Source organism: Primulina huaijiensis, chromosome 5 (genome assembly GCF_012295235.1).
Source record: "Primulina huaijiensis isolate GDHJ02 chromosome 5, ASM1229523v2, whole genome shotgun sequence".
NCBI classification, from domain to species: Eukaryota; Viridiplantae; Streptophyta; class Magnoliopsida; order Lamiales; family Gesneriaceae; genus Primulina; species Primulina huaijiensis.
This window is the reverse complement of record NC_133310.1, coordinates 1146920-1171942: the sequence shown is the minus strand read 5'-3', so window position 1 is coordinate 1171942 and position 25023 is coordinate 1146920. Positions and strand designations below refer to the sequence as shown.

The 25023-nt window shown below is 34.6% G+C and overlaps 4 protein-coding genes across 4 annotated transcripts; 2 read left to right on the top strand and 2 right to left on the bottom strand.

The window, feature by feature from the left end:
* Positions 1–6819: 6819 nt before the first annotated feature.
* LOC140976177 (uncharacterized) lies at positions 6820–11204 on the top strand. The gene is made up of 3 exons (XM_073440110.1): positions 6820–10829; positions 10907–10938; positions 11038–11204. The coding sequence occupies exon 1, from the start codon at positions 7939–7941 to the stop codon at positions 10750–10752; it is 2814 nt and encodes a 937-aa protein (XP_073296211.1). The 5' UTR covers positions 6820–7938; the 3' UTR covers positions 10753–10829; positions 10907–10938; positions 11038–11204.
* A 455-nt stretch (positions 11205–11659) lies between these two features.
* On the bottom strand, positions 11660–13783 carry LOC140976178 (uncharacterized). The gene is made up of 5 exons (XM_073440111.1): positions 13576–13783; positions 13451–13503; positions 12348–12524; positions 12153–12233; positions 11660–12038 (listed from the first exon to the last, which is right to left on the bottom strand). Exons 1-5 carry the CDS (start codon positions 13633–13635, stop codon positions 11876–11878), a joined length of 534 nt encoding a protein of 177 aa, XP_073296212.1. The 5' UTR covers positions 13636–13783; the 3' UTR covers positions 11660–11875.
* Positions 13784–17112: 3329 nt separating this feature from the next.
* On the top strand, positions 17113–21461 carry LOC140976175 (wall-associated receptor kinase-like 14). Its single transcript, XM_073440108.1, has 3 exons — positions 17113–18291; positions 19770–19841; positions 20011–21461. Exons 1-3 carry the CDS (start codon positions 17541–17543, stop codon positions 21279–21281), a joined length of 2094 nt encoding a protein of 697 aa, XP_073296209.1. The 5' UTR covers positions 17113–17540; the 3' UTR covers positions 21282–21461.
* A 95-nt stretch (positions 21462–21556) lies between these two features.
* LOC140976176 (uncharacterized) lies at positions 21557–22154 on the bottom strand. Its single transcript, XM_073440109.1, has one exon. It carries the CDS (start codon positions 22081–22083, stop codon positions 21643–21645), a length of 441 nt encoding a protein of 146 aa, XP_073296210.1. The 5' UTR covers positions 22084–22154; the 3' UTR covers positions 21557–21642.
* Positions 22155–25023: the final 2869 nt, after the last annotated feature.

The window sequence follows — 25023 nt, the reverse complement described above, 5'->3', positions numbered from 1 at the left end:
AATCAAGTCTACAGGACCTGATATTGTATTCACCGTTGTTTTTGTTGGTTTTAGTTCCAAGAAATATCTTTTATCTCGGAGGATAGTGTGCGTTGTACCACTATCAGGTATGCAAACTTCAGCTTGGTTCGTAGCATTTTCCATATTTGAACTTCAAAAAAATATGCAATGAAATAAAATTATTGACAATAAAATACAATACAATATAACACACTATAAAACATTATCATACGAATACATAAAAAATAAAATATTTTACATATTTATTCCACCATCAAATTGATCATTATCTGAGAAATCAATCAGAAAATCTCCAGCATCAAAATGAGTTGAACCACTCAAAGGTTCACTGTGTTCAGTAAAGTTGGTCTCCTTTTCTTTCCCCTTTATTGATTCTTTATAAAGTTTACAAAGGTGCTCAGGGGCTCGACAAATACGGGACCAATGTCCTGGAGTACCACATCTGAAACAAGAACTTTCAAATCTTTTTGAGTGATTCTCATTAACACTCATATTCTCTTGATGCCTTTTCGGTGGGTGGTTTGGGACGTTCTTTTGAGATGAGTTATAGAAATAACTATCTCGATTATTTTCAAAACCACGGCCGCGTCCACGACCACGACCACTTCCACGTCCACGTCCACGTCCACGACCACGACCACGACCTCGATTTTGTCCTCGACCAAAATCTTGTCTGTAACTTTGATTTTGGTTTCCAGGTTTAAATTCATTTTTGCTTACAGCATTTACTTCTGGAAATGCTGTTGATCCAGTGGGTCGGGACTGATGATTTCTCATTAATAGCTCGTTGTTCTTTTCCGCCACAAGAAGACAGGCGATGAGTTCAGAATATCTCGCAAATCCACGCACTCTATATTGTTGCTGTAGTGTTATATTTGATGCGTGAAACGTGGAAAATGTTTTTTCAAGCATTTCCGATTCTGTAACCTCATGTCCACAAAATTTTAACTGCGAGATTATTCTATACATCGCTGAATTGTAATCACTGACTTTTTTAAAGTCTTGGAATCTTAACATATTCCATTCATCACGGGCGGTCGGAAGTATAACTTCCCTTATATGTTCAAATCTCTCTTTTAATCCTTTCCACAGAGCCATGGGATCTTTTTCGATGAGATATTCACATTTTAAACCTTCATCAAGGTGTCGTCGTAAAAATATTATAGCTTTTGCTTTTTCTTGTGATGAAGATATACCATTTTCTTTAATGGTCTCGCTTAGACCCAATGACTCAAGATGCATTTCTACATCAAGAGTCCATGGCATATAGTTTTTCCCAGTAATATCAAGAGCGATGAATTCGAGCTTTGCCAAGTTTGCCATGGTGGTACTAAAAATTACGATGCATTTTATTAGTTAATGAATATTGCAATACAAAGTAATGGATAAACAACAAGTACAAGTATTCGTAAAAATAAAGAAAACACACGAGGAGGATATTCTCCGATAAATACAAGACTGGTGAGTATGATAACCAAAATAATTAAAAATAACCTCGTGAAAGCCATCTTCTTTTTTTCTTCGAAAATTTGATGAAGAATAATTTTTAGAGAAGAAGAGAAAGTTGGAGTGATTGAATGTATTTGTGAGATTGTATTTATAGAGCAAAAACTAGCCGTTTTGTTACCGTTTATTACCGTTGGTGTATAAGAAAATAAATGTATGTATTTGTATAATTTTATGGTAATAATATGGTGTATATAATATTAGTCATATTTAAATAATTATGTATATCATATCACATTATTATAATTAGGTGTCATAAGTTATTTTGTTTAAAAAACCTTATAGGCTTTTATACTTGTCGTATCCCTTACCGGGAGTGTGGGATGTCGTCTTAACATCCTCCCAGGATTTATAACAAGTTTTTGAAAAAATTATTTTTATTATTTCTAACAATAACATTATATTATATATTACATATATAAACAATAAATAAATAACAGTAAAATAAATATTATTACTTTTGTTACCTTTTTCTTCTGTTCGGAGCTTGGAAAAATATGGAGGACTTTTAGAGCTTCGTGCTGATAACGTGTTGTGAAAAAGTAAAAATTTACGGTAAAAAAGTAAAAATCTCAAACTCTCAAAATTATCACACTACACACTTTATAATATTTTTCTCTCAACTCAATTGTGATTTTCTTCACAAATGAGAGATCTATTTATAGAAAATTTTTACAAATAATCCAAAAATAAAATACATCATTACCTACATCATCACACACTAATTTTCAATATTCAACACCTAATTTTACCTAATTTTCAACATTCAACATTCACATTTTCAACACAAATATTTAACACATTTTTAAATAATTTTTCAACATATTTTAATTTGTTGTACTATATATTATGTGGATTATATATAGTAGTGAGAAATAATTTTCTAGACGTCATAATTTTTATTATTTTAAATTAATGATTTTTTCATATTTTTTTATGATGAGTCATCTAAGATAAAAGTAAATATATACTTTTAGAAATTTTTTAAAAAAATTAAATTGATAAAAATATGTTAGTTATATGTACATTTATTATTTCACACAGACATAATTTCATTATTATACAAATTATAAGTCATTTTTACATTAAATTAAGCAGAAAAGCACATCAATATAAATATATTCCATCTTTATCTTTTATTTTAAATTTTAATTTTTAGACTGAATGGTTGGATGTTGGCTATTTTATAAATTATAATTATAATTATAATTATAATTATAATTACTGAACTGAGTGGATAGCTTTATGTCGATGTTTTGTCAATCGATGTTAAAATGAACTAGACATAGATCTGATATTCGGCCATTTATTACCAGTGACATCCTATATTCTTGTATTAAAATATAAGTTATTGCATTTCATATTATTGTGAGACTTTGTCTGATGGTTACAAGTTGCCATTTCCTACTTGTAATTGTCATTAGCTAGTTTAATAAAGCATGATATATAAAAGTTGAGACCAGGCTTGTAGCCCCGGTGTTCCCATGTTCGCGAAGTTGGTGAGAATTCGACTTGGAGTCATGTCCATCTCCCTTGTAATTATTATTAAAAAAAAGTTGGTATGGTTGTTATCAATTTTTTCAATCTTAATAATTATAAATATCGGTTAAGTATGCATGATCGAGAAAGCGTCAGATGTCTCACGTCGGTTATATTAAGTTTTTTAATATTGTATATATGAAATTGGACAATCTTCCGTAATTGAGTTATGTTATATGTATAGACTTTGACAATCTTCTTAAGTGTTTTTGGAGTGGAGTGGAGTTAAGTTCAAGTCACAATTTTTAATTGATATGATATAATAACGCATGTCCACCGTTATGTGTTGGATTACCATGTGGGTGACTCGCTAATTTTTTGTAAATTCATGACGTTCAAATTTTCATTCATGGACGTGAGATGGTGTGTTAGATGTCTAACGTCGATAAGATTAAATTCTTGAGAGTTCTATATATGAAGTTGATCAATCTTCTCATTTGAACTGACTTTTAGGATGGAGTTAAGCTCAACTTCTGATCTTAACAAGAAGTAGTGAGACGAGTGACCTTCTGAAAACCCCTCGTACGTCAAGATGTTTACATTGTGTCGTCTGATCTAATTGATTGCTTATATCTTAACATATTAACGAATAATATTATCTCTGTTCAGGACATGAGTGACAGTAAGAAAAAAGTATGACTAGTCTCCAAGATATATGAAGCAACATTAGTGGTAAGGCACGCCCCTCCCTAGCATGGGCCTAACAACCCGATCGATTGTCAGCTAAGTACGTGCAACTCATCATGTTCACATATTGATTAGTACAAGAATCTAGCTCTGCCACGAGTATAAAGAAATAAAAATACATCTTAATTATCAATTTCAACTTTTGATATGATGATAAACGTTTGATTTTAATAATAATACCTTGATAATAAATTTCATAATCATTCAACTTAATCATTTCACACACTATATTTTAAATATAATAAAATTAATTTAAACTCTTCAAAGTGTTGCGAATGAAAATATCAAAGTTTTTTGGGTAAGATTTGTGGATTTTTTCATGTTAAAATTTGGTAAAAATACTTATTGAAATAATTATTATTTTAAGACATGGAGAACTTTTAATTCCATGTCAAATATGGCATACTTGGTTTGATAATTGACTTGTTAAAATAAACGAGGGTTAGGTGGATAGTTGCATATAAACTAATGGCTAATCGACTGTTCGTAAATTGTTTAGAGTTGTTGAAAAATAACCATCAATCGATTCAAAATATTAATAATTATTAATAAAAGATACACATGTTTGCATTATTATTTTTAATTTGATCAAATAGTACTAAACAATTAACACGGAATTATTTTCAATTTAGAAAATTTGTTCGATTTAAAAGAGAAGTTTTGTTTAGATTTTCTTCATTGTAAAATATAGAGTGACTTGAGGATGTTTTTAGTAGGGTGTGAATAGTAATTATGGAATTAAATATTTTGGTGTCCTCTAAGGTAATTACTCTAAGTGTGTCAAACTTAATAATAATGAGTAAGTCTCTTGTGAGACGGTCTCACGATCTTTATCTGTGAGACGGGTCAACCCTACCGATATTCACAATAAAAAATAATACTCTTAGCATAAAAAGTAATACTTTTTCATGGATGACCCAAATAAGACATCCGTATCACAAAATACGACCCGTAAGACCGTTTCACACAAGTTTTTGCCTAATAATATAGTATAGATTTATGATTAAAATCCTCCCTTGTTAAATTCAAAATTCACGGAATACTTCTTTTAAATTTCCACTCATATGTTTCATGAAAAATAATATAGTCAAGTTAAAAATCAAAACGTGTAAGGTCGACCTTTATATTATAATTTTTCAATAAAATAGACTAAACTATTGAAAATTGAAAAAATTAATTAAAAATTCAAAAAGAATTCACGACTATAGTAAACAATTAATAAATTATTTTTTTCAGATATAAAAATTATAAAAAAATCAAAATTAACATAACTGGATCAATTGATTATTTATTTTTATTGTAACTCTCCGCACATAGATAATCGATGCTTATTTTTTGTAATGACAAGCATGCAATTAACGGAAAGAACTGGTTGACGAGCGATCGATACTCAGATTAGATTTCACCACATATTCCATTCAAATTCAAATTTCCAAGTTCTTGAATTTGGATTTTATTTTTAGATATAAAAATATCCATATAAAGAGAATTAACTCGATTGGATAGATCGATTGTTTGTTTTATCGCAACGGTTGGCATAAAGTTAGTCGATGTTTATTTTCAGTGCTGGTAAGCACAAATATTAAAGGAGAAGAATTAGATCGATCGATGATATGTCTTATTTTAGGTGTCATAAAATTTAGTCTATGTAGAGATGTAAATGAACCAAACCGTTCGCGAGCTATTCGAAGTTCGGCTCGATAACAAGCTCGTTTGAGTTTGTTTGTTAATCATATCAAACCAAACCCAAGCTCGATTTTGAGCTCGAAAATTTAATCAAACCAAGCTCAAGCCTAAGGATATTCGGCTTGTGAGCTCGCAAACATGTTCGATAATAGGCTCGCGAGCTCGAGCTCGCGCTCGGCTCGTTTAGGTGGCTCGTAAGCTCGAGCTCGAGCTCGAGGCGTTTAGGTGGCTCATAAGCTTGAGCTTGGCTCATTTGTTGAGTTGACAAATAAAAATATTGGTACTAATGTCAATGGTAGGAATTGAATATAAGACATGTTTGAAAAAATGATTGATTCACACCATTTAGTCACAATTACATTTTTAATCTTATTTGCATATCATTGTACTAAAATGTTCTTTAAAATACAATAAATAAAATAAATTAACAGAAATACATCAACTTATTCTTTTTCCCTAAAAATTTACATAACCAAGTCATATACAAGTTGAGTAACTTTACTATTAGTTTGTGAAGGTTAATTAAAAATTTTACATGCTAAATTGATATTTTATTTGACATTAATACTATATTTAAGTTAATTATGTCAAATTCATTTCATAATGATGTGTTGTCTTCGATCTACTATATTTAATGAATATTCTAGATGATTTTGGTGATATCAGTATATAATGAATATTCTAGATGTATGATTTTGGAATGTTCAATAATATACTGATTTATGTTTTTTTAGCTCTTATTTGTGTCGTTTTGTTTATTTATGAATGAATTTACATTTTTATGTCTGATTTAAAATTAATTTATAGATATATTTAATTTTTAACAAGCTCGATTCAAACTCAAACTCGAGCTCAATTCTATGCTTATCGAGCTCGAGAACGAGACGAGCTCAAGTCAGGCTTGTTAAACATGCTAAACAAGTTATTAATGAATCAAGCTCGAGCCTGGCTTGATTAACATGCTAAACAAGCTTTTAACGAGCCGAGCTCGAATTTCAATACAAACCGAGCTCGAGCTTGATAATAGAAGCTCGAATCGAGCTCGAGCCTCAAACAGTCTTAAACAAACCAAGCTCAAGCCTGATACTGTTTTGTTTGGTTTGGATCGTTTACATCCCTAAATCTATGCTTATTTTCAATACTGATAGCGTGCACATATTAACGGGAAAAACGGTCACGGATTCTAGTAAAATTTCGAGATTTTTTTAAAAAATTTTATTTACAATTGACTTTTAAGTTCTCAAAATCCTTTAGTAATTCTACTGAAAAAGATGATGATTGATATAAATAAAGAAATAATAAATAAATAAACAAACGTACTGGATGTGTAAAAGTCAAATGAGATTTCTTTGGTTTGTTAAGAACGTAAAAGGGGAGGGTGTGGTTTAGTCATTAGTGTATTACACATAAAAAAGTAACTCCACCATAGCTTCGCTAGCCCCCACTAGGGTCAATGTCAAAGCAAGAGAGGAGAGAGACGAATACTTAAATAGGGAGAGCAAACTGGGGTAATGGTAATCAATGAGGGATATGTTTTGGATTCAATACTGTAATAAATGTGCAGTTGTTGGGGTGGGTCTGCTCTTTATTGACCTGCAGAGAAGAGGAGAGAGAGGGGAGAACGTGGAAATTTGAGAAGAATTTGTAGTTTTTGTAGGTCTTTTAGGCGATTGAAGACGAGTGGGAGAAGGGTTTGTTGTGTGACTTATAAAGGGGAGATCTTGTGAGGGTTTTATTGACGAAATTGGAGGATATATCGGAGTTTTTGTTGGTGTTTTAGGTGATCCAGGGAAAGTGGATTTTTTTATATGATTTACAGAGCTGAAATCTTGTGACGGATTTTGCATAATTGGGTGGTTGTGTTTTTCTTGTTAGCATTCGATTTTAGGCGTCTCCCTTTCCTTTGCAATTTGTTTGAAATCTGGGTTTTTTTGTTTCTGTGTTCTTGTTCTTATCCTTTAATCGGGTGTTTCGCAAATTTGATGCTAAAAGGTTGAGTCTTTGAAATATTGGATCTTGAATATATGTGGTTTGCTCGGCAATGTTCCTTCTCTTTTTTCCTCTCTTTTTTTACATTCCTGAGCTGTAAGTGCAGAACCTTCGAAATCCATGCTTTCCTCATAATTTGTGGGTTGGGTACACTTTTATTCTCTTCTTTTTGAAGAATCCTCATTTCGTGCTTTCTTATTGGGCTATCAAACTAGATTTTTTCGACTGAGTTCTGTCATAGACAGCGAAAGTTCTTGCACTTCCCTCCGTAAGATAGTTGTTCCGAGATTTGAAACCAAAGGTGTCTATTCGGGAGCAAGCTTTTTCTGGCATTGATTCCTTTTAGCTTTTGCAACTTAGGTTTGAAACCGGGACAACTTTTCTGCGACAGATCGGCTAAAGTGAAATAAAATATATATACGCAAAGTTAAACCAAGAACTCCTGTATTTATATATATATTATTATTGAATTTGTTTACTTGCGGGGGGATAGACAGAAGGAAAGTTTTAATGCATCTCTCACTATGGAAGCCAATATCTCACTGTGCTGCTCTAATCTTGGACAAAAAGAGCAGAAGAAGTGATGGGTCGGAGCATTCGACTGATGAAATTAGGTCGAATCCATCAGTTCTGAGGAAACTTCAAGAACACAAGCTGAGGGAGGCTCTTGAAGAAGCATCTGAAGATGGATCCCTTGTTAAATCCAAAGATATGGATTCCGAGGCATTGAGCAATCAAGACGAGGGCTTGGGCAGATCAAGGTCTCTGGCGCGGTTAAATGCCCAGAAAGAATTCCTCAGAGCCACTGCTCTTGCTGCTGAGCGCACGTTTGAATTGGGGGATGCAATCCCACAGCTTAATGCGGCATTTTCCAAGTTCCTTACAATGTACCCTAAGTACCAGTCAACGGAGAGGATTGATCAACTTAGGGAAGATGAATACTCACATCTCTCGGGTGCTGCTTCAAGGGTATGCCTAGACTATTGTGGATTCGGGTTGTTTTCTTTGCTTCAAACTGTACATTATTGGGAATCTACTGCATTTAGTTTGTCTGAGATTACTGCCAATTTGAGTAATCATGTTTTGTATGGGGGAGCTGAGGAAGGAACTGTAGAACATGATATCAAGAGCAGGATAATGGATTATTTGAACATACCGGAAAATGAATATGGTCTTGTTTTCACTGTAAGCCGTGGCTCGGCCTTTAAATTGCTTTCTGAATCGTACCCTTTTCACACCAACAAGAAGTTGTTGACCATGTTCGACCACGAAAGCCAGTCTGTAAGTTGGATGGGTCAGTGTGCTAGAGAGAAAGGTGCCAAGGTTAATAGTGCATGGTTTAAATGGCCGACCCTCAAACTCTGTTCGGCTGATTTGAGAAAACAAATTTCAAACAAAAAGAGGAGAAAGAAAGATTCGGCAAATGGTCTTTTTGTTTTCCCTGTTCAGTCTAGAGTCACGGGAGCCAAGTACTCGTATCAGTGGATGGCTTTGGCTCAACAAAACAATTGGCATGTCTTGCTTGATGCTGGGGCATTGGGTCCCAAGGACATGGATTCTCTTGGATTGTCTTTATTTCGGCCAGATTTTATTATCACGTCATTCTACAGGGTGTTTGGTTACGACCCGACCGGATTTGGATGCCTTCTGATCAAGAAATCTGTGATGAGTAGCCTTCAAAATCAGTCTGGTCATGCGGGGTCTGGAATAGTGAAAATCACTCCCGTATTTCCTCTGTACTTGAGCGATTCAATGGATAATATTCCTGGATTTGGTTACGAAAATGAAGCTAATGGGAATGGTGAAGTTAATTCTGAAACCAACCCAGGATCTCAATTACCAGCTTTTTCTGGAGCATACACTTCTGCTCAGGTAAGGGACGTGTTTGAGACAGAGATGGAGCAAGATAATGTTTCGGATAGGGATGGGGCGAGCACCATATTTGAAGAATCTGAAAGTTTTTCTGTGGGAGAGGTCATAAAAAGCCCGGTATTTAGTGAAGATGAATCTTCCGATAACTCACTGTGGATTGATTTGGGTCAGAGTCCGCTCGGGTCTGATAATGCCGGTCATTCAAGCAGACTAAAGTTGTCCACACCACAGCCACCAGCTTGGTTTTCTGGCAGAAAGAATAATAAGCTAACCTCTCCAAAAGCATCAAAATTATCAAGTAGTCCAATGTATGACAATAAATTTAACATGGGGCATCATGAAAACTGCCACGTCTTATCATTTGATGCGGCTGTTCGATCCGTGTCTCATGAATCAGCCCGTTTCATGGATATTCCTGAAGAAGAACAATACACAGAGGGGCACCCCGAATCAAGAAAATGCAGTACTCCCGATAGTCAGCATGTTCAGGAGATCGAAGAAGAACCGGAGACCAATCAACCAAGTAATTTTGCTGCAAAGAACTCAAGCATCCATGATTTCCCTTCTGTTTCCAAGCATCGGGCTATTCAGAACGGGTCAGTTCCTGGGATATGCCTTGAGAAGGAGAGTGCTATAAGAAGAGAGACAGAAGGTGAATTTCGGTTACTAGAAAGGCGAGAAAAGAGTAGAATTGTGGGTGGCAGATTTTTTGGATTAGAAGAGACTGATCAGTCAAGAATCAAGGGGGGCAGGGTATCCTTTAACACCGAAGATAACAACAAAGCTCGTCTTGGTCATTCTGCGGAACCAGGAGAACTATCTTCCATCAATTTAGACGATGATGATTATATCAGCAATGGAGAGTACGAAGATGAACAAGATTTTGATAGGGGTGAACCAGAGATAAACTGCAGGCATCTTGATCACATTAACATGCTTGGTCTCAACAAGACCACCTCACGTCTACGGTTCTTGATCAATTGGCTTGTTACCTCGTTGCTCCAATTAAGGCTGCCAAGTTCGACTGGAACGGATAATATGCCCCTCGTTTATATTTATGGCCCTAAAATTAAATACGAAAGAGGTGCGGCTGTGGCATTCAACGTGAGGGATAGAAATCGGGGCCTTATTAGTCCAGAAATCGTTCAAAAATTGGCTGAAGCACATGGTATTTCTTTGGGTGTTGGAATACTGAGTCACATACGGGTTCTTGATAATGCCAAGCATCTATCTTTGTGTCTAGATGATACTACCCTTTGTAAACCGATGGAGAATGGCAGACATGACGGCAAAAGTGCATTCATCAGAGTTGAGGTCGTTACTGCTTCACTTGGATTTTTAACCAATTTCGACGATGTCTACAAGTTGTGGGCCTTTGTGGCTAAATTTCTTGATCCAGCCTTTGTAAAAGACGGCGTTCTTCCTTCTGTAGCGGAAGAGACGGAAAATTGAGACTAGGGAGCTGGTAGTCATGCTTTTGGTTCGCTGCTTATGGCTACAAACTGAAGATTCAGAGGTTTACTGCTTATATTTATGTATCTCATTCATTTCGGGCAGACAAGAAAGTTGAATTCAAGAAAGGAAATAATAAAAACACTCGGTCCTAGAGAAAACCTCCCGCATCTTTGCTGCAAACTGGTGAATTTGTTCATTCTTGTTTTTTATTGGTTGGAATTTATCATTTGCTTTTTGGGATTCCTGTAAAGTTATTTTTAGAATTTTTTTTTATCATTTCAGGTAGTGATGAACTACATTGGATATGAATGCTCTTTGACATCTCCCTGTCCACACTGATATGTGGACCGAATCAATTTCCTGTGTAAAAACGATCATGTTTTACTTGCTCCAACGCTACACCTGTATTGTATAATTCATCGTGTTCAATTTTTTTGAGCTTCAGGAAATCGAGCTGCTCAATTACTCGCTGACTAATTCTTGAATGATTCATCTCTTTTTACTGATTCCAGTAATGCAAAACAGAACTGGGGGCAAGAAATGATTAAATTTAGTGTGGAAATGGTGGCTCTGTGGCATGATATCAAAAGGGAAGATAGACGTGCAGTAAAGCGTAATTCCAAGTGTTTCCTTCGTTCATCCTCCACCGAGTGGGTTTTAACTAAGAGTTTTGCGTGCTGTTTGGAGGCAAATTCAAATACTTGTCTCGAAAATGCGTACTGCTAGATCATAAACCAATCAAGAACTAATAGATTTAATAGTTTAATCGAGAAAACAATCTAGTGCATTTCAGAAAGGTGGAACTTACATATTTTTAGAGCAACCTATAGGTCATGTAATTTGAAATCTTCCGTTAATTGTTTCATAACTATCGTCTTCCACTTAAAAGTGAAAAGGTAATAACTTTTACAGACTACTGGTTTCATGAGTAAAATAATGTGAAAATTGCATAGCATCTACGCTGAGTACACTTTTTTCACAACTCCTTTGCCCTCTTCACCAGCGTGTTCATAAACTCACTGAAGTACAATTTCATTAGGTAAATAATTATGAAAATAAATCATTTGACATGCCACAATGAATAAACGTTTGGTACTGGCTGTTGTTTCCTTGATATCCTCTACTTTAGCAAGCCAGAAGTGGACAGGAGGCGCAGTGCTTGTTTTGAATTATTCAAAACAGCAGCAGATCTTGAAACCTGCATTTTTCGTTTCTTTAGAAAGTCCAGCGAATTCTGCACACATTGAGCTGGTGGCATGTCATTCAAAATAACGGGTTCTAACCTGCTCAACAAACCAAAGAAATTGTAGTTAATTCGGGTTAAAAAACATCTACGACAAGAGCATATGTTTGTGGCGGCTATCAGGCTATGTAAAAAGAAATGGAGAGAGCTGAACCCAGATTTTTTTGGTCTTCTCTTTCTTGAGGTTGGCTTCTTCTCCGATTTCTCATCCTCAGAATCTGATGTAAAAACTATCCTGCAGATTAAATGCGACATTGGTTAGAATTCATGTAAACATTCAGAAAGTAAAGCTGGTACATACATATGAACTGAAAAAATCAAGGAACTCGAATAAAGCAAGGACTAGTACTTTTCACGAGCTGCAAGAAGTTTGACAATGTCGTCCGGTAGCATTCCTTTGTTGACATGAGACTCTTCATGTGTTTCGATGATTGCTTTATCACTAGTTTCTTGTCCTTTCGGTAGAGACTTTGGAGTCAATTTTTGCGCCAACTTTTTGCGACGCTCTTTCCCTTCACGAAAGACCCTAAAGAAAATCAAAAAAATTGTAAATGATAGGTCATCAACAAGTTGAATTCACAAGTAGCATGCAGTTATCAACAGAAGCAGAAAATAGTGTCATTTAAGTGCATCCAGACGAGAATCTGAAAAGGACACCAAATTTCAAGGACAAAATAGCTGTAAGAAATCACAACAATGATAAATACAGCTACAAACAAACACAACATATTGACTGACTTGCAACCAATGTAAGAGTTCTCTTCCACACCACATCAACAAGAAAAAGCTCGTTCTTTCAAAATTTTCTAAAGAAGTAGTGCAGCAAAGCACCAATTTGGGGTAAAGGCCAATGCTACCGCAAGAAGAAAGAGGATGCTGGGGCCAAGGAGAAAGGCAAGCAGTTAAGGAAAGCTGATTCAAATTCACCCGAGGTAAAATTCCAACCACCCTACAGATTCACTAAACAGAATATCCAGGTTCAACGATGGGAAACAGGAATTAACTACCAGAGGTGCTTCAACCTAAGATTCCCAAGGCAGCCTTTTTAGTCTCTGAGGACCTAGCTAGTACAGGAAGAAATATTATATTAACCCACTAAAAGCAGGATATGAACATCCATGAAAGTTAATACAGCAATATAAACTGTATTTGATCTCTTGCTTGGCAAAGTCAATCACAAATGGACACGATATATCTAAACCAAGTAAATATTCCTCTTCTGAATCCCCGTTTAGTAACAACAAATAATTGTATTTGAATAGATACTTTTAAAATCTTCCAAGAACCAAATATGTAACATATAACTTAATGGGGGTCCAAATCAATACCGACGTATAAGCTACAGAACTCTGAAGACATAATTCATTGCTCAAGTCTCACAATAACAGATTCTCAAAGCAGGTAACCCGCATATTCTTTGGAAAATAACAAACTCGATAAATAACTTCATGCCTGGCCTTATTTTCTCTTTGGATTTTCCTTATCTCTTCGTCTTGTTGCATCCCCTGAGTAAAAAAAATGCATTTTTTCACAATAAATTAAACACTTAAAAGCTAATAAATGAGAATTGAGCGAACCTGTTGCGAAGTAAACTCCTCGGGCGCATCGGAGTCCCAGTCCGCATCTCCGTCTGACATTTAAATTCAGAATATCAAAGAGGTCTATCAATCTGGTTCAACTGAAGATTCCACGAGGTTAAAAATTAGGGCTTTCGAATTAGGGGTTTCGCTGGCTCAGATCTATGATGCGGCGGAGTACTGAATTTTGATACTTGAATTATTTACATGACCTACCTTACAAATTATATTCTATTTTTAATTTTATTTAAAATCCCAAAAAAATTTAAAAACGACCTCAATAAATATTGTCATGAAAATATTATTCTCAAACGTGATTTTTTTCTAACTTTTTTATTCAAAATTATTATTAAAAACTAATAACTTCTAGTGTTGTATAAATTATAACTCCTCCATCAATATTGGATTATGAGTAAAAAATCAATTCAATTCGATCAAAATTGAGAATCAATATTTGATCGAGTCTTTCGCATATAATTCGACTTATTCGCAATATTAAATATCAAAACCTAAATCCGGATATGCACACAAACCCAACTACTTCATAATCGTTTTCTTTATTCGAAAATGATTAACACATATTGTTATACGAATTTATTGTATTCCATTATTACATAATTTGAATATATATTTTAATTCATGTGCCATGTGACCTCACATAAGGTAAAGCTCATGAACACATCATTCATGAGTTGTTGAACATATCAATTGTGTTAGTCTTTATGTCTATCAATGATTTCGTGTGATGATTCTTTCAATTAGAAAATCTTCAACGATATGGGGACGTTAATATGATGAAGTTGGTAACTTTATTGCATGTTGATATCAGCGTTGATAATTTAATCTTGTAGTTATACGACGGTGAGATGATGTTGCATAAATGATATTGAAATATTAATTTTTTATTACATTAAATATACATGTATCAAAGCACAAAATAAAATTACATATAATTGAAAATTTTAAAATTATAAATAATTAAAATTTAAATACTTACACATACATTTAAAATCATAATTTAAAAAATAACACACAGAATAAAAAATATATAAATATCAAATTACACATAATTACGAGGCTAAAATGATTTTAAATTATTTTTTATGATTTTTCTTTTTAAAAATTATGATGATCTTGGCTGTTGATCTAAAGTAACCAGATCATCCAATTCACTCCTTTTAATTTTTTAAAAATGTTTTATTACTAATTTTTAAATTTTTATCTTTAATTTAAATAATTTAAAATAGCCAAATTAATTAGTCGTAGACTTGGTCAGAGGAAGTGCCTCACCCATTGTACACGTCCTTATAGTGGAAACCCATGACTTTAAGCTGGCAAAACTGATCAAAATTTGGCTTTCATTGGAACTGGTTGGATTTGTCATTTATTAACAAATATTTGGTTAATAATATCTATACAGTATTATTAAACAGTGGATGTCATGTGAGACCGTCTCACGGATTTTAATTTGTGAGACGGGTCAATCCTACCCATATTCACAATATAAAGTAATATTCTTAGCATAAAAAGTAATACTTTTTCATGGATGACCCAAATAAGAGATCAGTCTCACAAATATGACCCGTGAGACCGTCTCACACAAGTTTTTGAAATTATTAAATGTGATATTTTTAAAGTAACTACTTTAGAAGACACCAAAATATTTAATTTTATAATTACTCTTCTTACCTTACTAAAAACCTCCTCCAGTCACTACATATTTTACATAGAAAAAAATCTAAACAAAATTTTACTTTTAAATCGAACAACTCTTCTAAATTGAAAATAATTTCATATTAATAATTTAGTATTATTCAATCAAATTAAAAATAATAATAACACATGCAATACTCGTGCATATTTTACTATTTATAATAATTGATATATACACTAACGAAACCGAGTTCAAACCATATTCCATTGTGTTATCATGGCAGGAAAAAAGCATATAATTTTAAAAACCATAGAATTCATATAGGAAGGCCACGTAATTTATTATAAATAATAATTTTTTTAAGAAATAATAAATAATAATATTTGGTGTAGCTCATCAATGGTGGTCAAATATTTCTGCTCTGTAGGGTTACGACCATTTGTTTTTCAAAGAAACAATTTATTATAGAATTATTATATAATATGTTTGTTTCCAAGGTTTGACTTAAAACCCACTCAAAATGATATTTCGTGGGAATTTCTAAAAAAATAATACTATTCTTTTTTTAAGATGGAGACCATTTATTTTTGAGTAGGTATCTTTTAATACGGTTTCACGACTCTTTATTTGTGAGACGGATCAACCCTACCAATATTCACAATAAAAAGTAATAATCTTAGCATAAAAAGTAATAATTTTTCATAGATGGTCTAAATAAGAGATCCGTCTCCCAAAAAACGACTCGTAAAACCGTCTCACATAAGTTTTTGTCATTATATTTTCTGACGGGTGAATGGCTTAAATTTCATTCAAATTCAAATGACATTAACAAGGTGACATTAACTACATTTTGAAAAACACGTCTACGACAGCCAATATATGATTTACATTTTTCAACCAATCAAGATCTTCTCAGCGGTACTTTCCGGGACATCAACAAACTAAATGCATGCTTTGATTCATTACCAGACGCATGAGACACTCGGATCAGTTATTGCAGGTACATGTTTTATTTTTTTATCGACAAAAACTTGTGTGAGACGATCTCACGGGTCGTATTTGTGAGACGGATCTTTTATTTGAGTCATCCATGAAAAAGTATTACTTTTTATACTAATAGTATTACTTTTTATTGTGAATATCGGTATGGTTGATCCGTCTCACATATAAAGATTCGTGAGACCGTTTCACAAAAAACATACTCTTTTTTATCAACATATACATATATATATTTAACGATGAACATGAGATAACTACTATCTAATTGGATACGGTGATTGTGTCTATCCTACTGGTGTGTATTTGATAACTCTATTAATTGAAGACAGGTATAAAAATCTATTTCGATTTTTCAAAAATCACCCAGGAACATATATGATATACATCTAAATCTACATAGATTTGTGATGAAATTAAGAGAACCAATTATTTGATTTTTTTCATCGAAGAACTTTCGATATACAACAGATCAATTGTAAAGCTAAGTTTGTGATTTTAACTACACCGTATATAAAGCAAGGAATTTTTTATTCATCCAACAATCAATTTTTTTAACTATTATTAAACTTTACAAACTAGCAATACATAATTCAAACAAGAGCTGATTGTTTGTGAAAAGTTTAAAAAATCATAAAACTCTAAAAAAATATTAACAGATTAATACATCATTCATTTTTTAAAATTAAACTCATTTCAGTCATGTTGTAAGAACTCTGAGATATTTGTTATATGATAGATCGTTTAATGCATGATTTTTAAATATATCGGGGTCTAAAATATTATTAATTTTTATTAGATTATTTTTTTTAATTTTTAAATTTTTTTTAATCGATTTCCCTTCAAGCAATTAATTATAAGATGTATTGACCAGAAATTAAAGAAATCACGAGAAATCGTGTGGTGAACGTTCATCCGATCCTTCATGCGCATCTGCACATAATAGATTGAATTAGCCTGCTTGTTGCATTATCACGCAGCGTTCTTCTTCTTCCTCCTCCTCCGCCCTTGTTCGCTTCTGCTCATCAAAATTAGAACCAGTTTCTTGCAGCAGACGCCATGGTCAAGAAGCAGAAGCTGATGGGAGTTGGAACATTCAATAATCTGAAATGACAGAGCCATTACAAAATGACACTAAAATGCATTTAATTTCCGTCCACCAGTATCAACTGTACCCCTTTAATGGCCGCCAATAGTTCTATCCTTACAAGCTAACCTTCTCACCATCACCATCTCAATTTTGCTCTTCCCCATTAATTTTTTTTACTGTGCATTCCCCCTTTATTCTGATGGTAACTCCTCAAGTTCTCCCACAATGATTTTTCGGTTCTTTTCAATAGTTGTTATCTGTTTCAATCTCTCAGTTTTAGCTCAGTTATCTTCTGCTCTGAGGATAAACTCAACCGGGTGCGATCAGTTTTGCGGTAAAACCCGCGTGCCGTATCCGTTTGGGTTCTCCGATGGATGTGAAATACGGTTGAATTGTAGTAGATCGGGAGATATTATGGTAGGCGATTTTCTGGTTCAGAATTTGACTTCCGAACAAATTTTGGTTAGTGTTCCGGTGACGTGTAACCGTCCGATTGAAAAGTTGTCTCAGCTTTTCGGCGAGAACTTCGCGCCCACTTGGCATAACGGTCTTCTGGTGGAGAACTGCAGCTCCAGCCTCAACGATTGTGTGATCCCGGGTAGATTGATTCGGTCCGGGGTCAGTTTTGGGGGCTGCAGTTCAGGGAACGATCTTCACAATATAAGCTGTTATTCCGAGGGGATTCAAGATAAGTCTCAGTTCTTGGATTATGAAAAGGTTTTGAAAACGGGGAACTGCACCATGTTGCTTTCGTCGGTCACGGTGAATATGATCGGAAGCTTTGTTCCAAGGAGTGGGATCTCCGCCGTTTCTCTGGAGTTTCAGACAGCGGAGCTAGGGTGGTGGGTTGTGGGGAACTGTAGTTGCCATCCAAACGCGACGTGTTTGGCGGTGGACGAGCAGAAGGGGTTCCGCTGCCAATGTGCCGAAGGATATACCGGAGATGGTTTCGCCGGTGGCGTAGGTTGTCGGAAAGGTCAGTCCATTTTCATTTTAGTTTAATTAGTGATATTTTTTAGTATCGTAAATTTGCATGTTGACTTTTTGAATGGATTGAACAAGTCGATTGAAAGATGCCATGTTCGATAAACAACATAATAATAATAATAAATAAATAAAAAATTGGATGATTCGAGGGTAATTTTTTAAAATGCCTGATTGTGTGCATTATTTTTTAAATAGCCATTTTCCGTACATTTTAATATATACGAGGGATAGGTCTCTTGTTACATCTCACGAAGTGAGACGTGTCAACCCTACCGTTGTTCACAGTAAAAAGTAATATTCTTAACATAAAGAGTAATACTTTTCATGGATGACTCAAATAAGAGATCCGTCTCACCAAATACTACCCGTGAGACTGTCTCGTACAAGTTTTTGTTATATGCGAGAGAACTATTTTTTAAAAAAAACACAGGAGATTTAATGAGAATAATTCTCTCTTTGGGAAAAAAAACGTTGGTGAACAAAAAAGTTTTACAAATAGGCCTTAAAAATGAGGTATATATTTTTTAAAAAAATTGTACAGTTCTATTTTTTGCAATTAAACTTTTTTTAACCAAAATTAGAGCAAACGTGGATTAGATTTTTAATATATGCAAGTTTTCTAATCGTTGACGAACGTGTAAGAATTGATTTAACTACCAACCATGTTAGACTTCGTATTTGGTCAACTAATCCATTTAGCCTACCCAAGATAAAACTTGAAACTTTATGTTATAATAATACAAGTTTTTGAATTTTTTGGGATTAAAATGAGAAGAAAGCATCCGTTAGGTAGATTGACTAAATCGTACCCAAAATTTTATTCAACTATATATTGGGAGGCTATTTAATTTCTTGATCTATGTAAATCATCATCATCATACTATATTCCTGTCAATTACAATGTCAAAGGTATAAATATTAGTTATTTAAACTAAGCGATTTTTGTTCATGTAAGTTCTTAAATTAAGATATAAGAATATCATCTTTAAACATCTTTGTCCAAATTTTCATTGTTTTACCCATCCTTCTACTCTTTCCATCAACCAACTAATCTAAGATATGCGAAGAAGTGTGACGCGATAGTTGGTTGACTGTCACCGACCTAACACCAAGAGCACCAACACTTTTCCTTTATCCGGGATTGTGATCGGGTTGAGTTATTTGATCTATGCAAATAATTGTTCGTCAAACTCAAATATTCTGCCGTCCAATTCATGCCTATATGACAAATACAAGACCCGACCAGAGAAATGAGAGAGGATATGGATTGCTAAATAAAAATGTTTTACGGGTTTGTCTATGTTGGACGTGATTGTCTCGATAGACGGAGATCATATTTGATCTCTGTAACAGGAAATTACGTGACCTTACATATCCTCGTAAGAATAATGAGATGACTTGTAAGATTTATAAAATCTCCTGATTTATTTAGTTGGCCTTCTGATGTTGTGTTCGGTTTGGTACCAGTTTCTCACTGCAGTGCTTCAAGTCGCGTGTTGGGTCGATGTGGCGGAACCAAAGTGCGCATTCTCATTGGAGGTACTTCTTCGACCCTTTGCTCTAGCTACATTGGAAAGAAATCTGCTATGATATTCTTCGTATCATTCTCTGTAACATTTTAATTAATGAGTTTTAACTTTTTTTTAACTTTCCTATTCAATACATGCATGTCCTTTGTTCGAATCCTAACAACTTTCTATTTCTGTAGGGATCATTGCCGGAGCCTCTTCAGTGGCTGGCCTGGCTTTCATCTGCTACTGCATAAAGAAACGCTCCAGATCTTTGAAAAGCCGGTTAACCATAAAGCGTCTGATCTCTGAAGTAGCCGGCAACTCTAGTGTCCCATTCTATTCATACAAAGAAATCGAGAGAGCGACAAATGGCTTCTGCGAAAAACAACGGCTGGGAACTGGAGCATATGGCACGGTTTATGCAGGAAAACTCCACAACCAAGAGTCTGTGGCGATTAAAAAGATCAGATATCGTGATCATGACAGTGTCGAACAAGTAATGAATGAGATTAAGCTTCTGTCCTCTGTGAGCCATCCGAGTTTACTCCGTCTTTTAGGATTCTGCATTGAAAATGGCGTGCAGATTCTCGTTTACGAGTACATGGCGAATGGGACTTTATCTCAGCATCTACAGAGAGAAAGGGGCACTGTACTTCCATGGACTGTTCGTCTCACCATTGCTGCTGAAACAGCTCGTGCTATTGCCTATCTTCACTCGGCCATGAATCCTCCGATATACCACAGAGACATAAAATCAAGTAACATACTCTTAGACTACAATTTCAAGTCGAAAGTAGCAGACTTCGGGCTATCAAGATTCGGCATGTTGGATGATTCCCACATTTCCACGGCCCCTCAAGGAACTCCTGGCTACTTAGATCCTCAGTATCATCAGAACTTCCATTTATCAGATAAAAGTGACGTCTATAGTTTTGGTGTTGTCCTTGTTGAGATAATATCGGCAATGAAGGTAGTTGATTTTACCCGGCCTCACAGTGAGATTAACTTGGCTGCACTAGCAGTAGATAAGATTGGAAAAGGTCGTGTTGATGAGATAATAGATCCATATCTCGAGCCAAATAGAGACGCTTGGACCCTTTCATCTGTGCATAAAGTGGCTGAAATAGCATTTAGATGTCTTGCTTTTCACCGGGACATGAGGCCTTCCATGATGGAGGTGGCGGACGAGCTAGAGCAGATTAAAATAAGTAGTTGGGAACCTTTGGAAGAGAATATAAACATGGGATCATCAGAGGCCTCGTCTTGTTCATCAACCTACCATGGAAGTGAGAGATCTTTTAAAGCTTCCACAACAATCAAGAAAACCTTGGTGGCGAGTAGGAGGCTGATTGTTCCGCAGAGGGAAGCAGAAGATGTGGACTGTTCCCCAGTTTCTGTGCAAGATTGTTGGTTGAGTAGCCCGAGCTCCCCCTCAACCAACACCTTATTGGCCAATGTCGTCCAGTAATGACATCATCGCATGTTTTAGCCTTCGTTCGTGTATATTTGTGTACTTCTGGAGCTGAGTAGTGCAGTCTAAAGCGCAGAATGACTCGAGAACTAATCGAGATGGAGAATTAGGATATATTTGAAGAGGAGAAATATATTGTCTTGCTCAAGTCGATGGTGATCGAATTTTTTTGCCCAAGTCCTATAGTTTAAATACAATAGAGATGTTTTTCAATTTTTCATTCAAATCTTGGAAGTTGTGGACATTTCTTTAAGATGGGCAGAAACACAAAGTACAGATAATTAAATTCTTACATAAATTTCCACGAATCCAGAACATATTACAATCACGACATGAACGATAAAACACACGACTTTACTCACGCTTTCTTAGCTTCCGGGCCCAAAATAGCGTTCACAATAGAAGAAGTGATAACAACTCCGAGCAACTCAGCCACAGCCACCGCTACGGCCTGAGCCAGATTACTGGTCCTCACGGCCTCCTCTATCTCCTTCTCCGCTATCTCTACTTCCTTCTCCGCGACTTCAATCTCCTTCTCCGCGGCCTCCAACCCTTCCTTCACAATCAGTTCCGCCTCCTCTTCCACCTTACGCAGGCCTTTCCGGAGCCCGAAAAGCGGTATATCCTGAGCTCTCGCGGGCATCTCCATCGCCGTCAATGCAGTCGTGGCGGTGAACAGAAGCAAGCACTGCCTCCGGGACGGCAGCGCCATCTGCACATGCTTGCTTACGTGCGCCTTCTTGGGAATGGGGTGCGCAGGACAAATTTGTGCGGCGGCGAGAGGACTTGTGGAGGCCATGGATTTCGTCTCACGATAGCGAATGTGAGTGAGTCTCAATTCAGCTCAACGAATACCCGTCATTCAGTGGTTGTGATTTAGCGGGTTTAGAGAATGAAAAGACCAAAATACCCACCATCATACAAGCCAATAATATGTTGGAAACTTGGAATTCATATCTATTGTAATACCCAAAAAAAAAAAGAAAAAAATCCGATATAAATATTTTTATTTGTCTTCTTTTTTGTTGAGGTTGTAAGAAGAACTATAATATTTTTATATATTTATACAAAATTAGATTGATATTACAGTTCAGCTATATAAAAAAAATTTAGTTTTTCAAAAAATAAAATAAAAATAGTATCCATAATATTTATTAGGATTATTATTACATAGTTAAAACATTAAGGTTTGTCAATTTTTCCAAACATGTGAATGTAATGTCAATTCTATGTTATATTTATATTTTTCTTAAATTTAGTTATACTTTTAAAAAAATATTTATGTGCTAAGGCCTGAGACGTGATTTTGCTTTGTGAGATATAATAATAAAGAATATATCATATGTGGATAGTAAATTGACTATACTATTATCGATATTATTTTTTTTTGACAACTGAAATCTTGTAACATTAACGTTTATTAAACTTGAACACTTGATGGTAACTTTGGTATGTCAACGTAACATTAACGTTTACTTACAATTTTACTTTTCATAACATTTTTTAGTTAACCGTGCTGGTGTGAGTTTATTAGGGCATCTCCAACCAGGACTTGAAAATAGCATTTCACGCTATTTTCAAGTCCTATGCTCTCCAACCGGGGCGCTATTTTGGAATCCAAAATAGCGCCCAACATCTCCTGCGTCAAATTTGACGCAGGAGGCACCTTGCGTCAAAATTTGACGCACGGTGTTGTATTTTTTTTTAAAAAATTTTATTTATTTTTAAATTATGATTAATTTAATAAATAATATATTTAATAATATATGAATTCTTTAATATATTTTAAATGATTTAAAAGTATTTAATTAATATATTAAATAAAAAATATTTTGTTAGTATTAATAATTGAACTTTATTTGATTAACATATTAATCTATAAATTGAAAGATTAATGTAAATCATTACTGTAAATAACATAATCGAATACACAAATTTATTGAATAATATTTAAACATTCAAACACACGATTAAAATAAAAAAACGAAATCAAATACATTTAATTTAAGTGCAAGGATAATAAAAGAGAATCAAACTAAATTAAATAAAAGAGAATCAAACTAAATTATCAATAATCTGGAAAATTAGGTCCTGATCCAGATCCAGATCTTCCAAAATCACCAAAAAATTTTCCAAATGTGTTGCCTTCACGTTGACGACGTTCTTCCTCTCTTTTCTGCATAATTATTGCTTTTTCATTTTGAACCATTTGACGCATTTCTGGATTACCAATTATGGTCAGATCCATGTACAAAATTTTATTCTCCTCTTGAAATGCAGCCAATGCTATTTGTTGTTGACAAATTTCTAGTTTTTTTTGTTCATTTTGCAACATTAACAGCTTAATATCATAATTTTGTTACATATCGGTAGCTCTCTTTTGTAGCACATTGATAAGATCGCGATGACCTTCCTTCATCGTAGAAATTAAATCTGATACATTTTCTTCTCTTTTTTTCTTTAATTTGGATTTTTTCACTCCAAGTGGTCGCTGAGATGGAGTTCCACATGCATTTTCATCAATACTTAAATTAATTGAAAATGAATTTATTCCTTGAGAACCTGACATTGGAGATTACGGTTCTTGATTATCTGATTGTGACGAATCCAAATTTGTAACATGTTGTTTTGATAGTGGTATCGGTGCACTGTCGTTGGCCGAAAATTTCTCCAAATCTTTCATGATAGGCCACACATTATCAAATTTGAATCCTCGACTGAAATTTTTATCTTGCATCATTAAGTCTTTTGCTCGGTTCAACTGCACAAAAATATCCAACCCATATAAAAATAAAATTAGCGTATCTAGAATATTTTAAAACTAAAGACTTACAATATCTTCCTCGGATGTGCCACTCGGCTTCAGCTTTTCAATTATGCTTACACAGCCACATAATTTTCTAACAGCACGGAGGATAACTTGCATGCGACATTGCATTGATCTTCTATTGCGTTCTTGCATGTTATTCGATCTGCTGCCATTGAAAGCTTCTTCAATACGACTCCACAATCGATCTTTGGATTGGTTTATACCGATGATAGGATTTTGCGAGACATCAAGATAAACATGACATAATAGCTTATCTTCTTCGATAGAGTAGTTAGATGTTCGGCTACTGGAGTTCATTGATTTTCTTTGAAAAAATATATTATTTGGAGTATGATTTGTAATGTTTGATAATTCATTCAAACAATCAGGAGTATATTTATAGTAGAAATTCTACCTACCATTTCAAATGCACCTACCGGTCCAAATGCACCTAATCTTCCAAATTCACCTACCATTCCAAATTCATCTACCGTTCCAAATGCACCTAACCTTCCAAATTCACCTAACCATTCCAAATTCATCTACCGTTCAAAATGCACATAACCTTCCAAATTCACATACCGTTCCAAATTCACCTACCGTTCCAAATTCAACTACCATTCCAAATCCACCTACCCTTCCAAATCCAATTACCGTTCCAAATTCACCTACCATTCTAAATTCATCTACCGTTCCAAATGTACATAACCTTCCAAATTCACCTACTGTTCCAAATGCACCTATCATCCCAAATTCATCTACCGTTCCAAATACACATAACATTCCAAATGCATCTACCGTTCCAAATGCACCTACCGTTCCAAATCCATCTACCGTTCCAAATGCACCTACCATTCCAAATCTACCATTATATAATGTGGATTGTATTATCCTACTAACACATAAATCTTGCATTCTTCATATCACAAA

What these genes read in the sequence shown, in the direction of transcription:
- LOC140976177 (XM_073440110.1), top strand. Translation starts at nt 7,939, where the DNA reads ATGCATCTCTCACTATGGAAGCCAATATCTCACTGTGCTGCTCTAATC.
- LOC140976178 (XM_073440111.1), bottom strand. Translation starts at nt 13,635, where the DNA reads ATGTCAGACGGAGATGCGGACTGGGACTCCGATGCGCCCGAGGAGTTT. An exon ending in AGGAGTTTACTTCGCAACAG is followed by an intron (nt 13,504 to 13,575) that starts GTTCGCTCAATT and finishes TTTTTTACTCAG; the next exon opens with GGGATGCAACAAGACGAAGA. An exon ending in AGAAGACCAAAAAAATCTGG is followed by an intron (nt 12,039 to 12,152) that starts GTTCAGCTCTCT and finishes TTTGTTGAGCAG; the next exon opens with GTTAGAACCCGTTATTTTGA.
- LOC140976175 (XM_073440108.1), top strand. Translation starts at nt 17,541, where the DNA reads ATGATTTTTCGGTTCTTTTCAATAGTTGTTATCTGTTTCAATCTCTCA. An exon ending in TGGCGTAGGTTGTCGGAAAG is followed by an intron (nt 18,292 to 19,769) that starts GTCAGTCCATTT and finishes GTTTGGTACCAG; the next exon opens with TTTCTCACTGCAGTGCTTCA. An exon ending in AGTGCGCATTCTCATTGGAG is followed by an intron (nt 19,842 to 20,010) that starts GTACTTCTTCGA and finishes CTATTTCTGTAG; the next exon opens with GGATCATTGCCGGAGCCTCT.
- LOC140976176 (XM_073440109.1), bottom strand. Translation starts at nt 22,083, where the DNA reads ATGGCCTCCACAAGTCCTCTCGCCGCCGCACAAATTTGTCCTGCGCAC.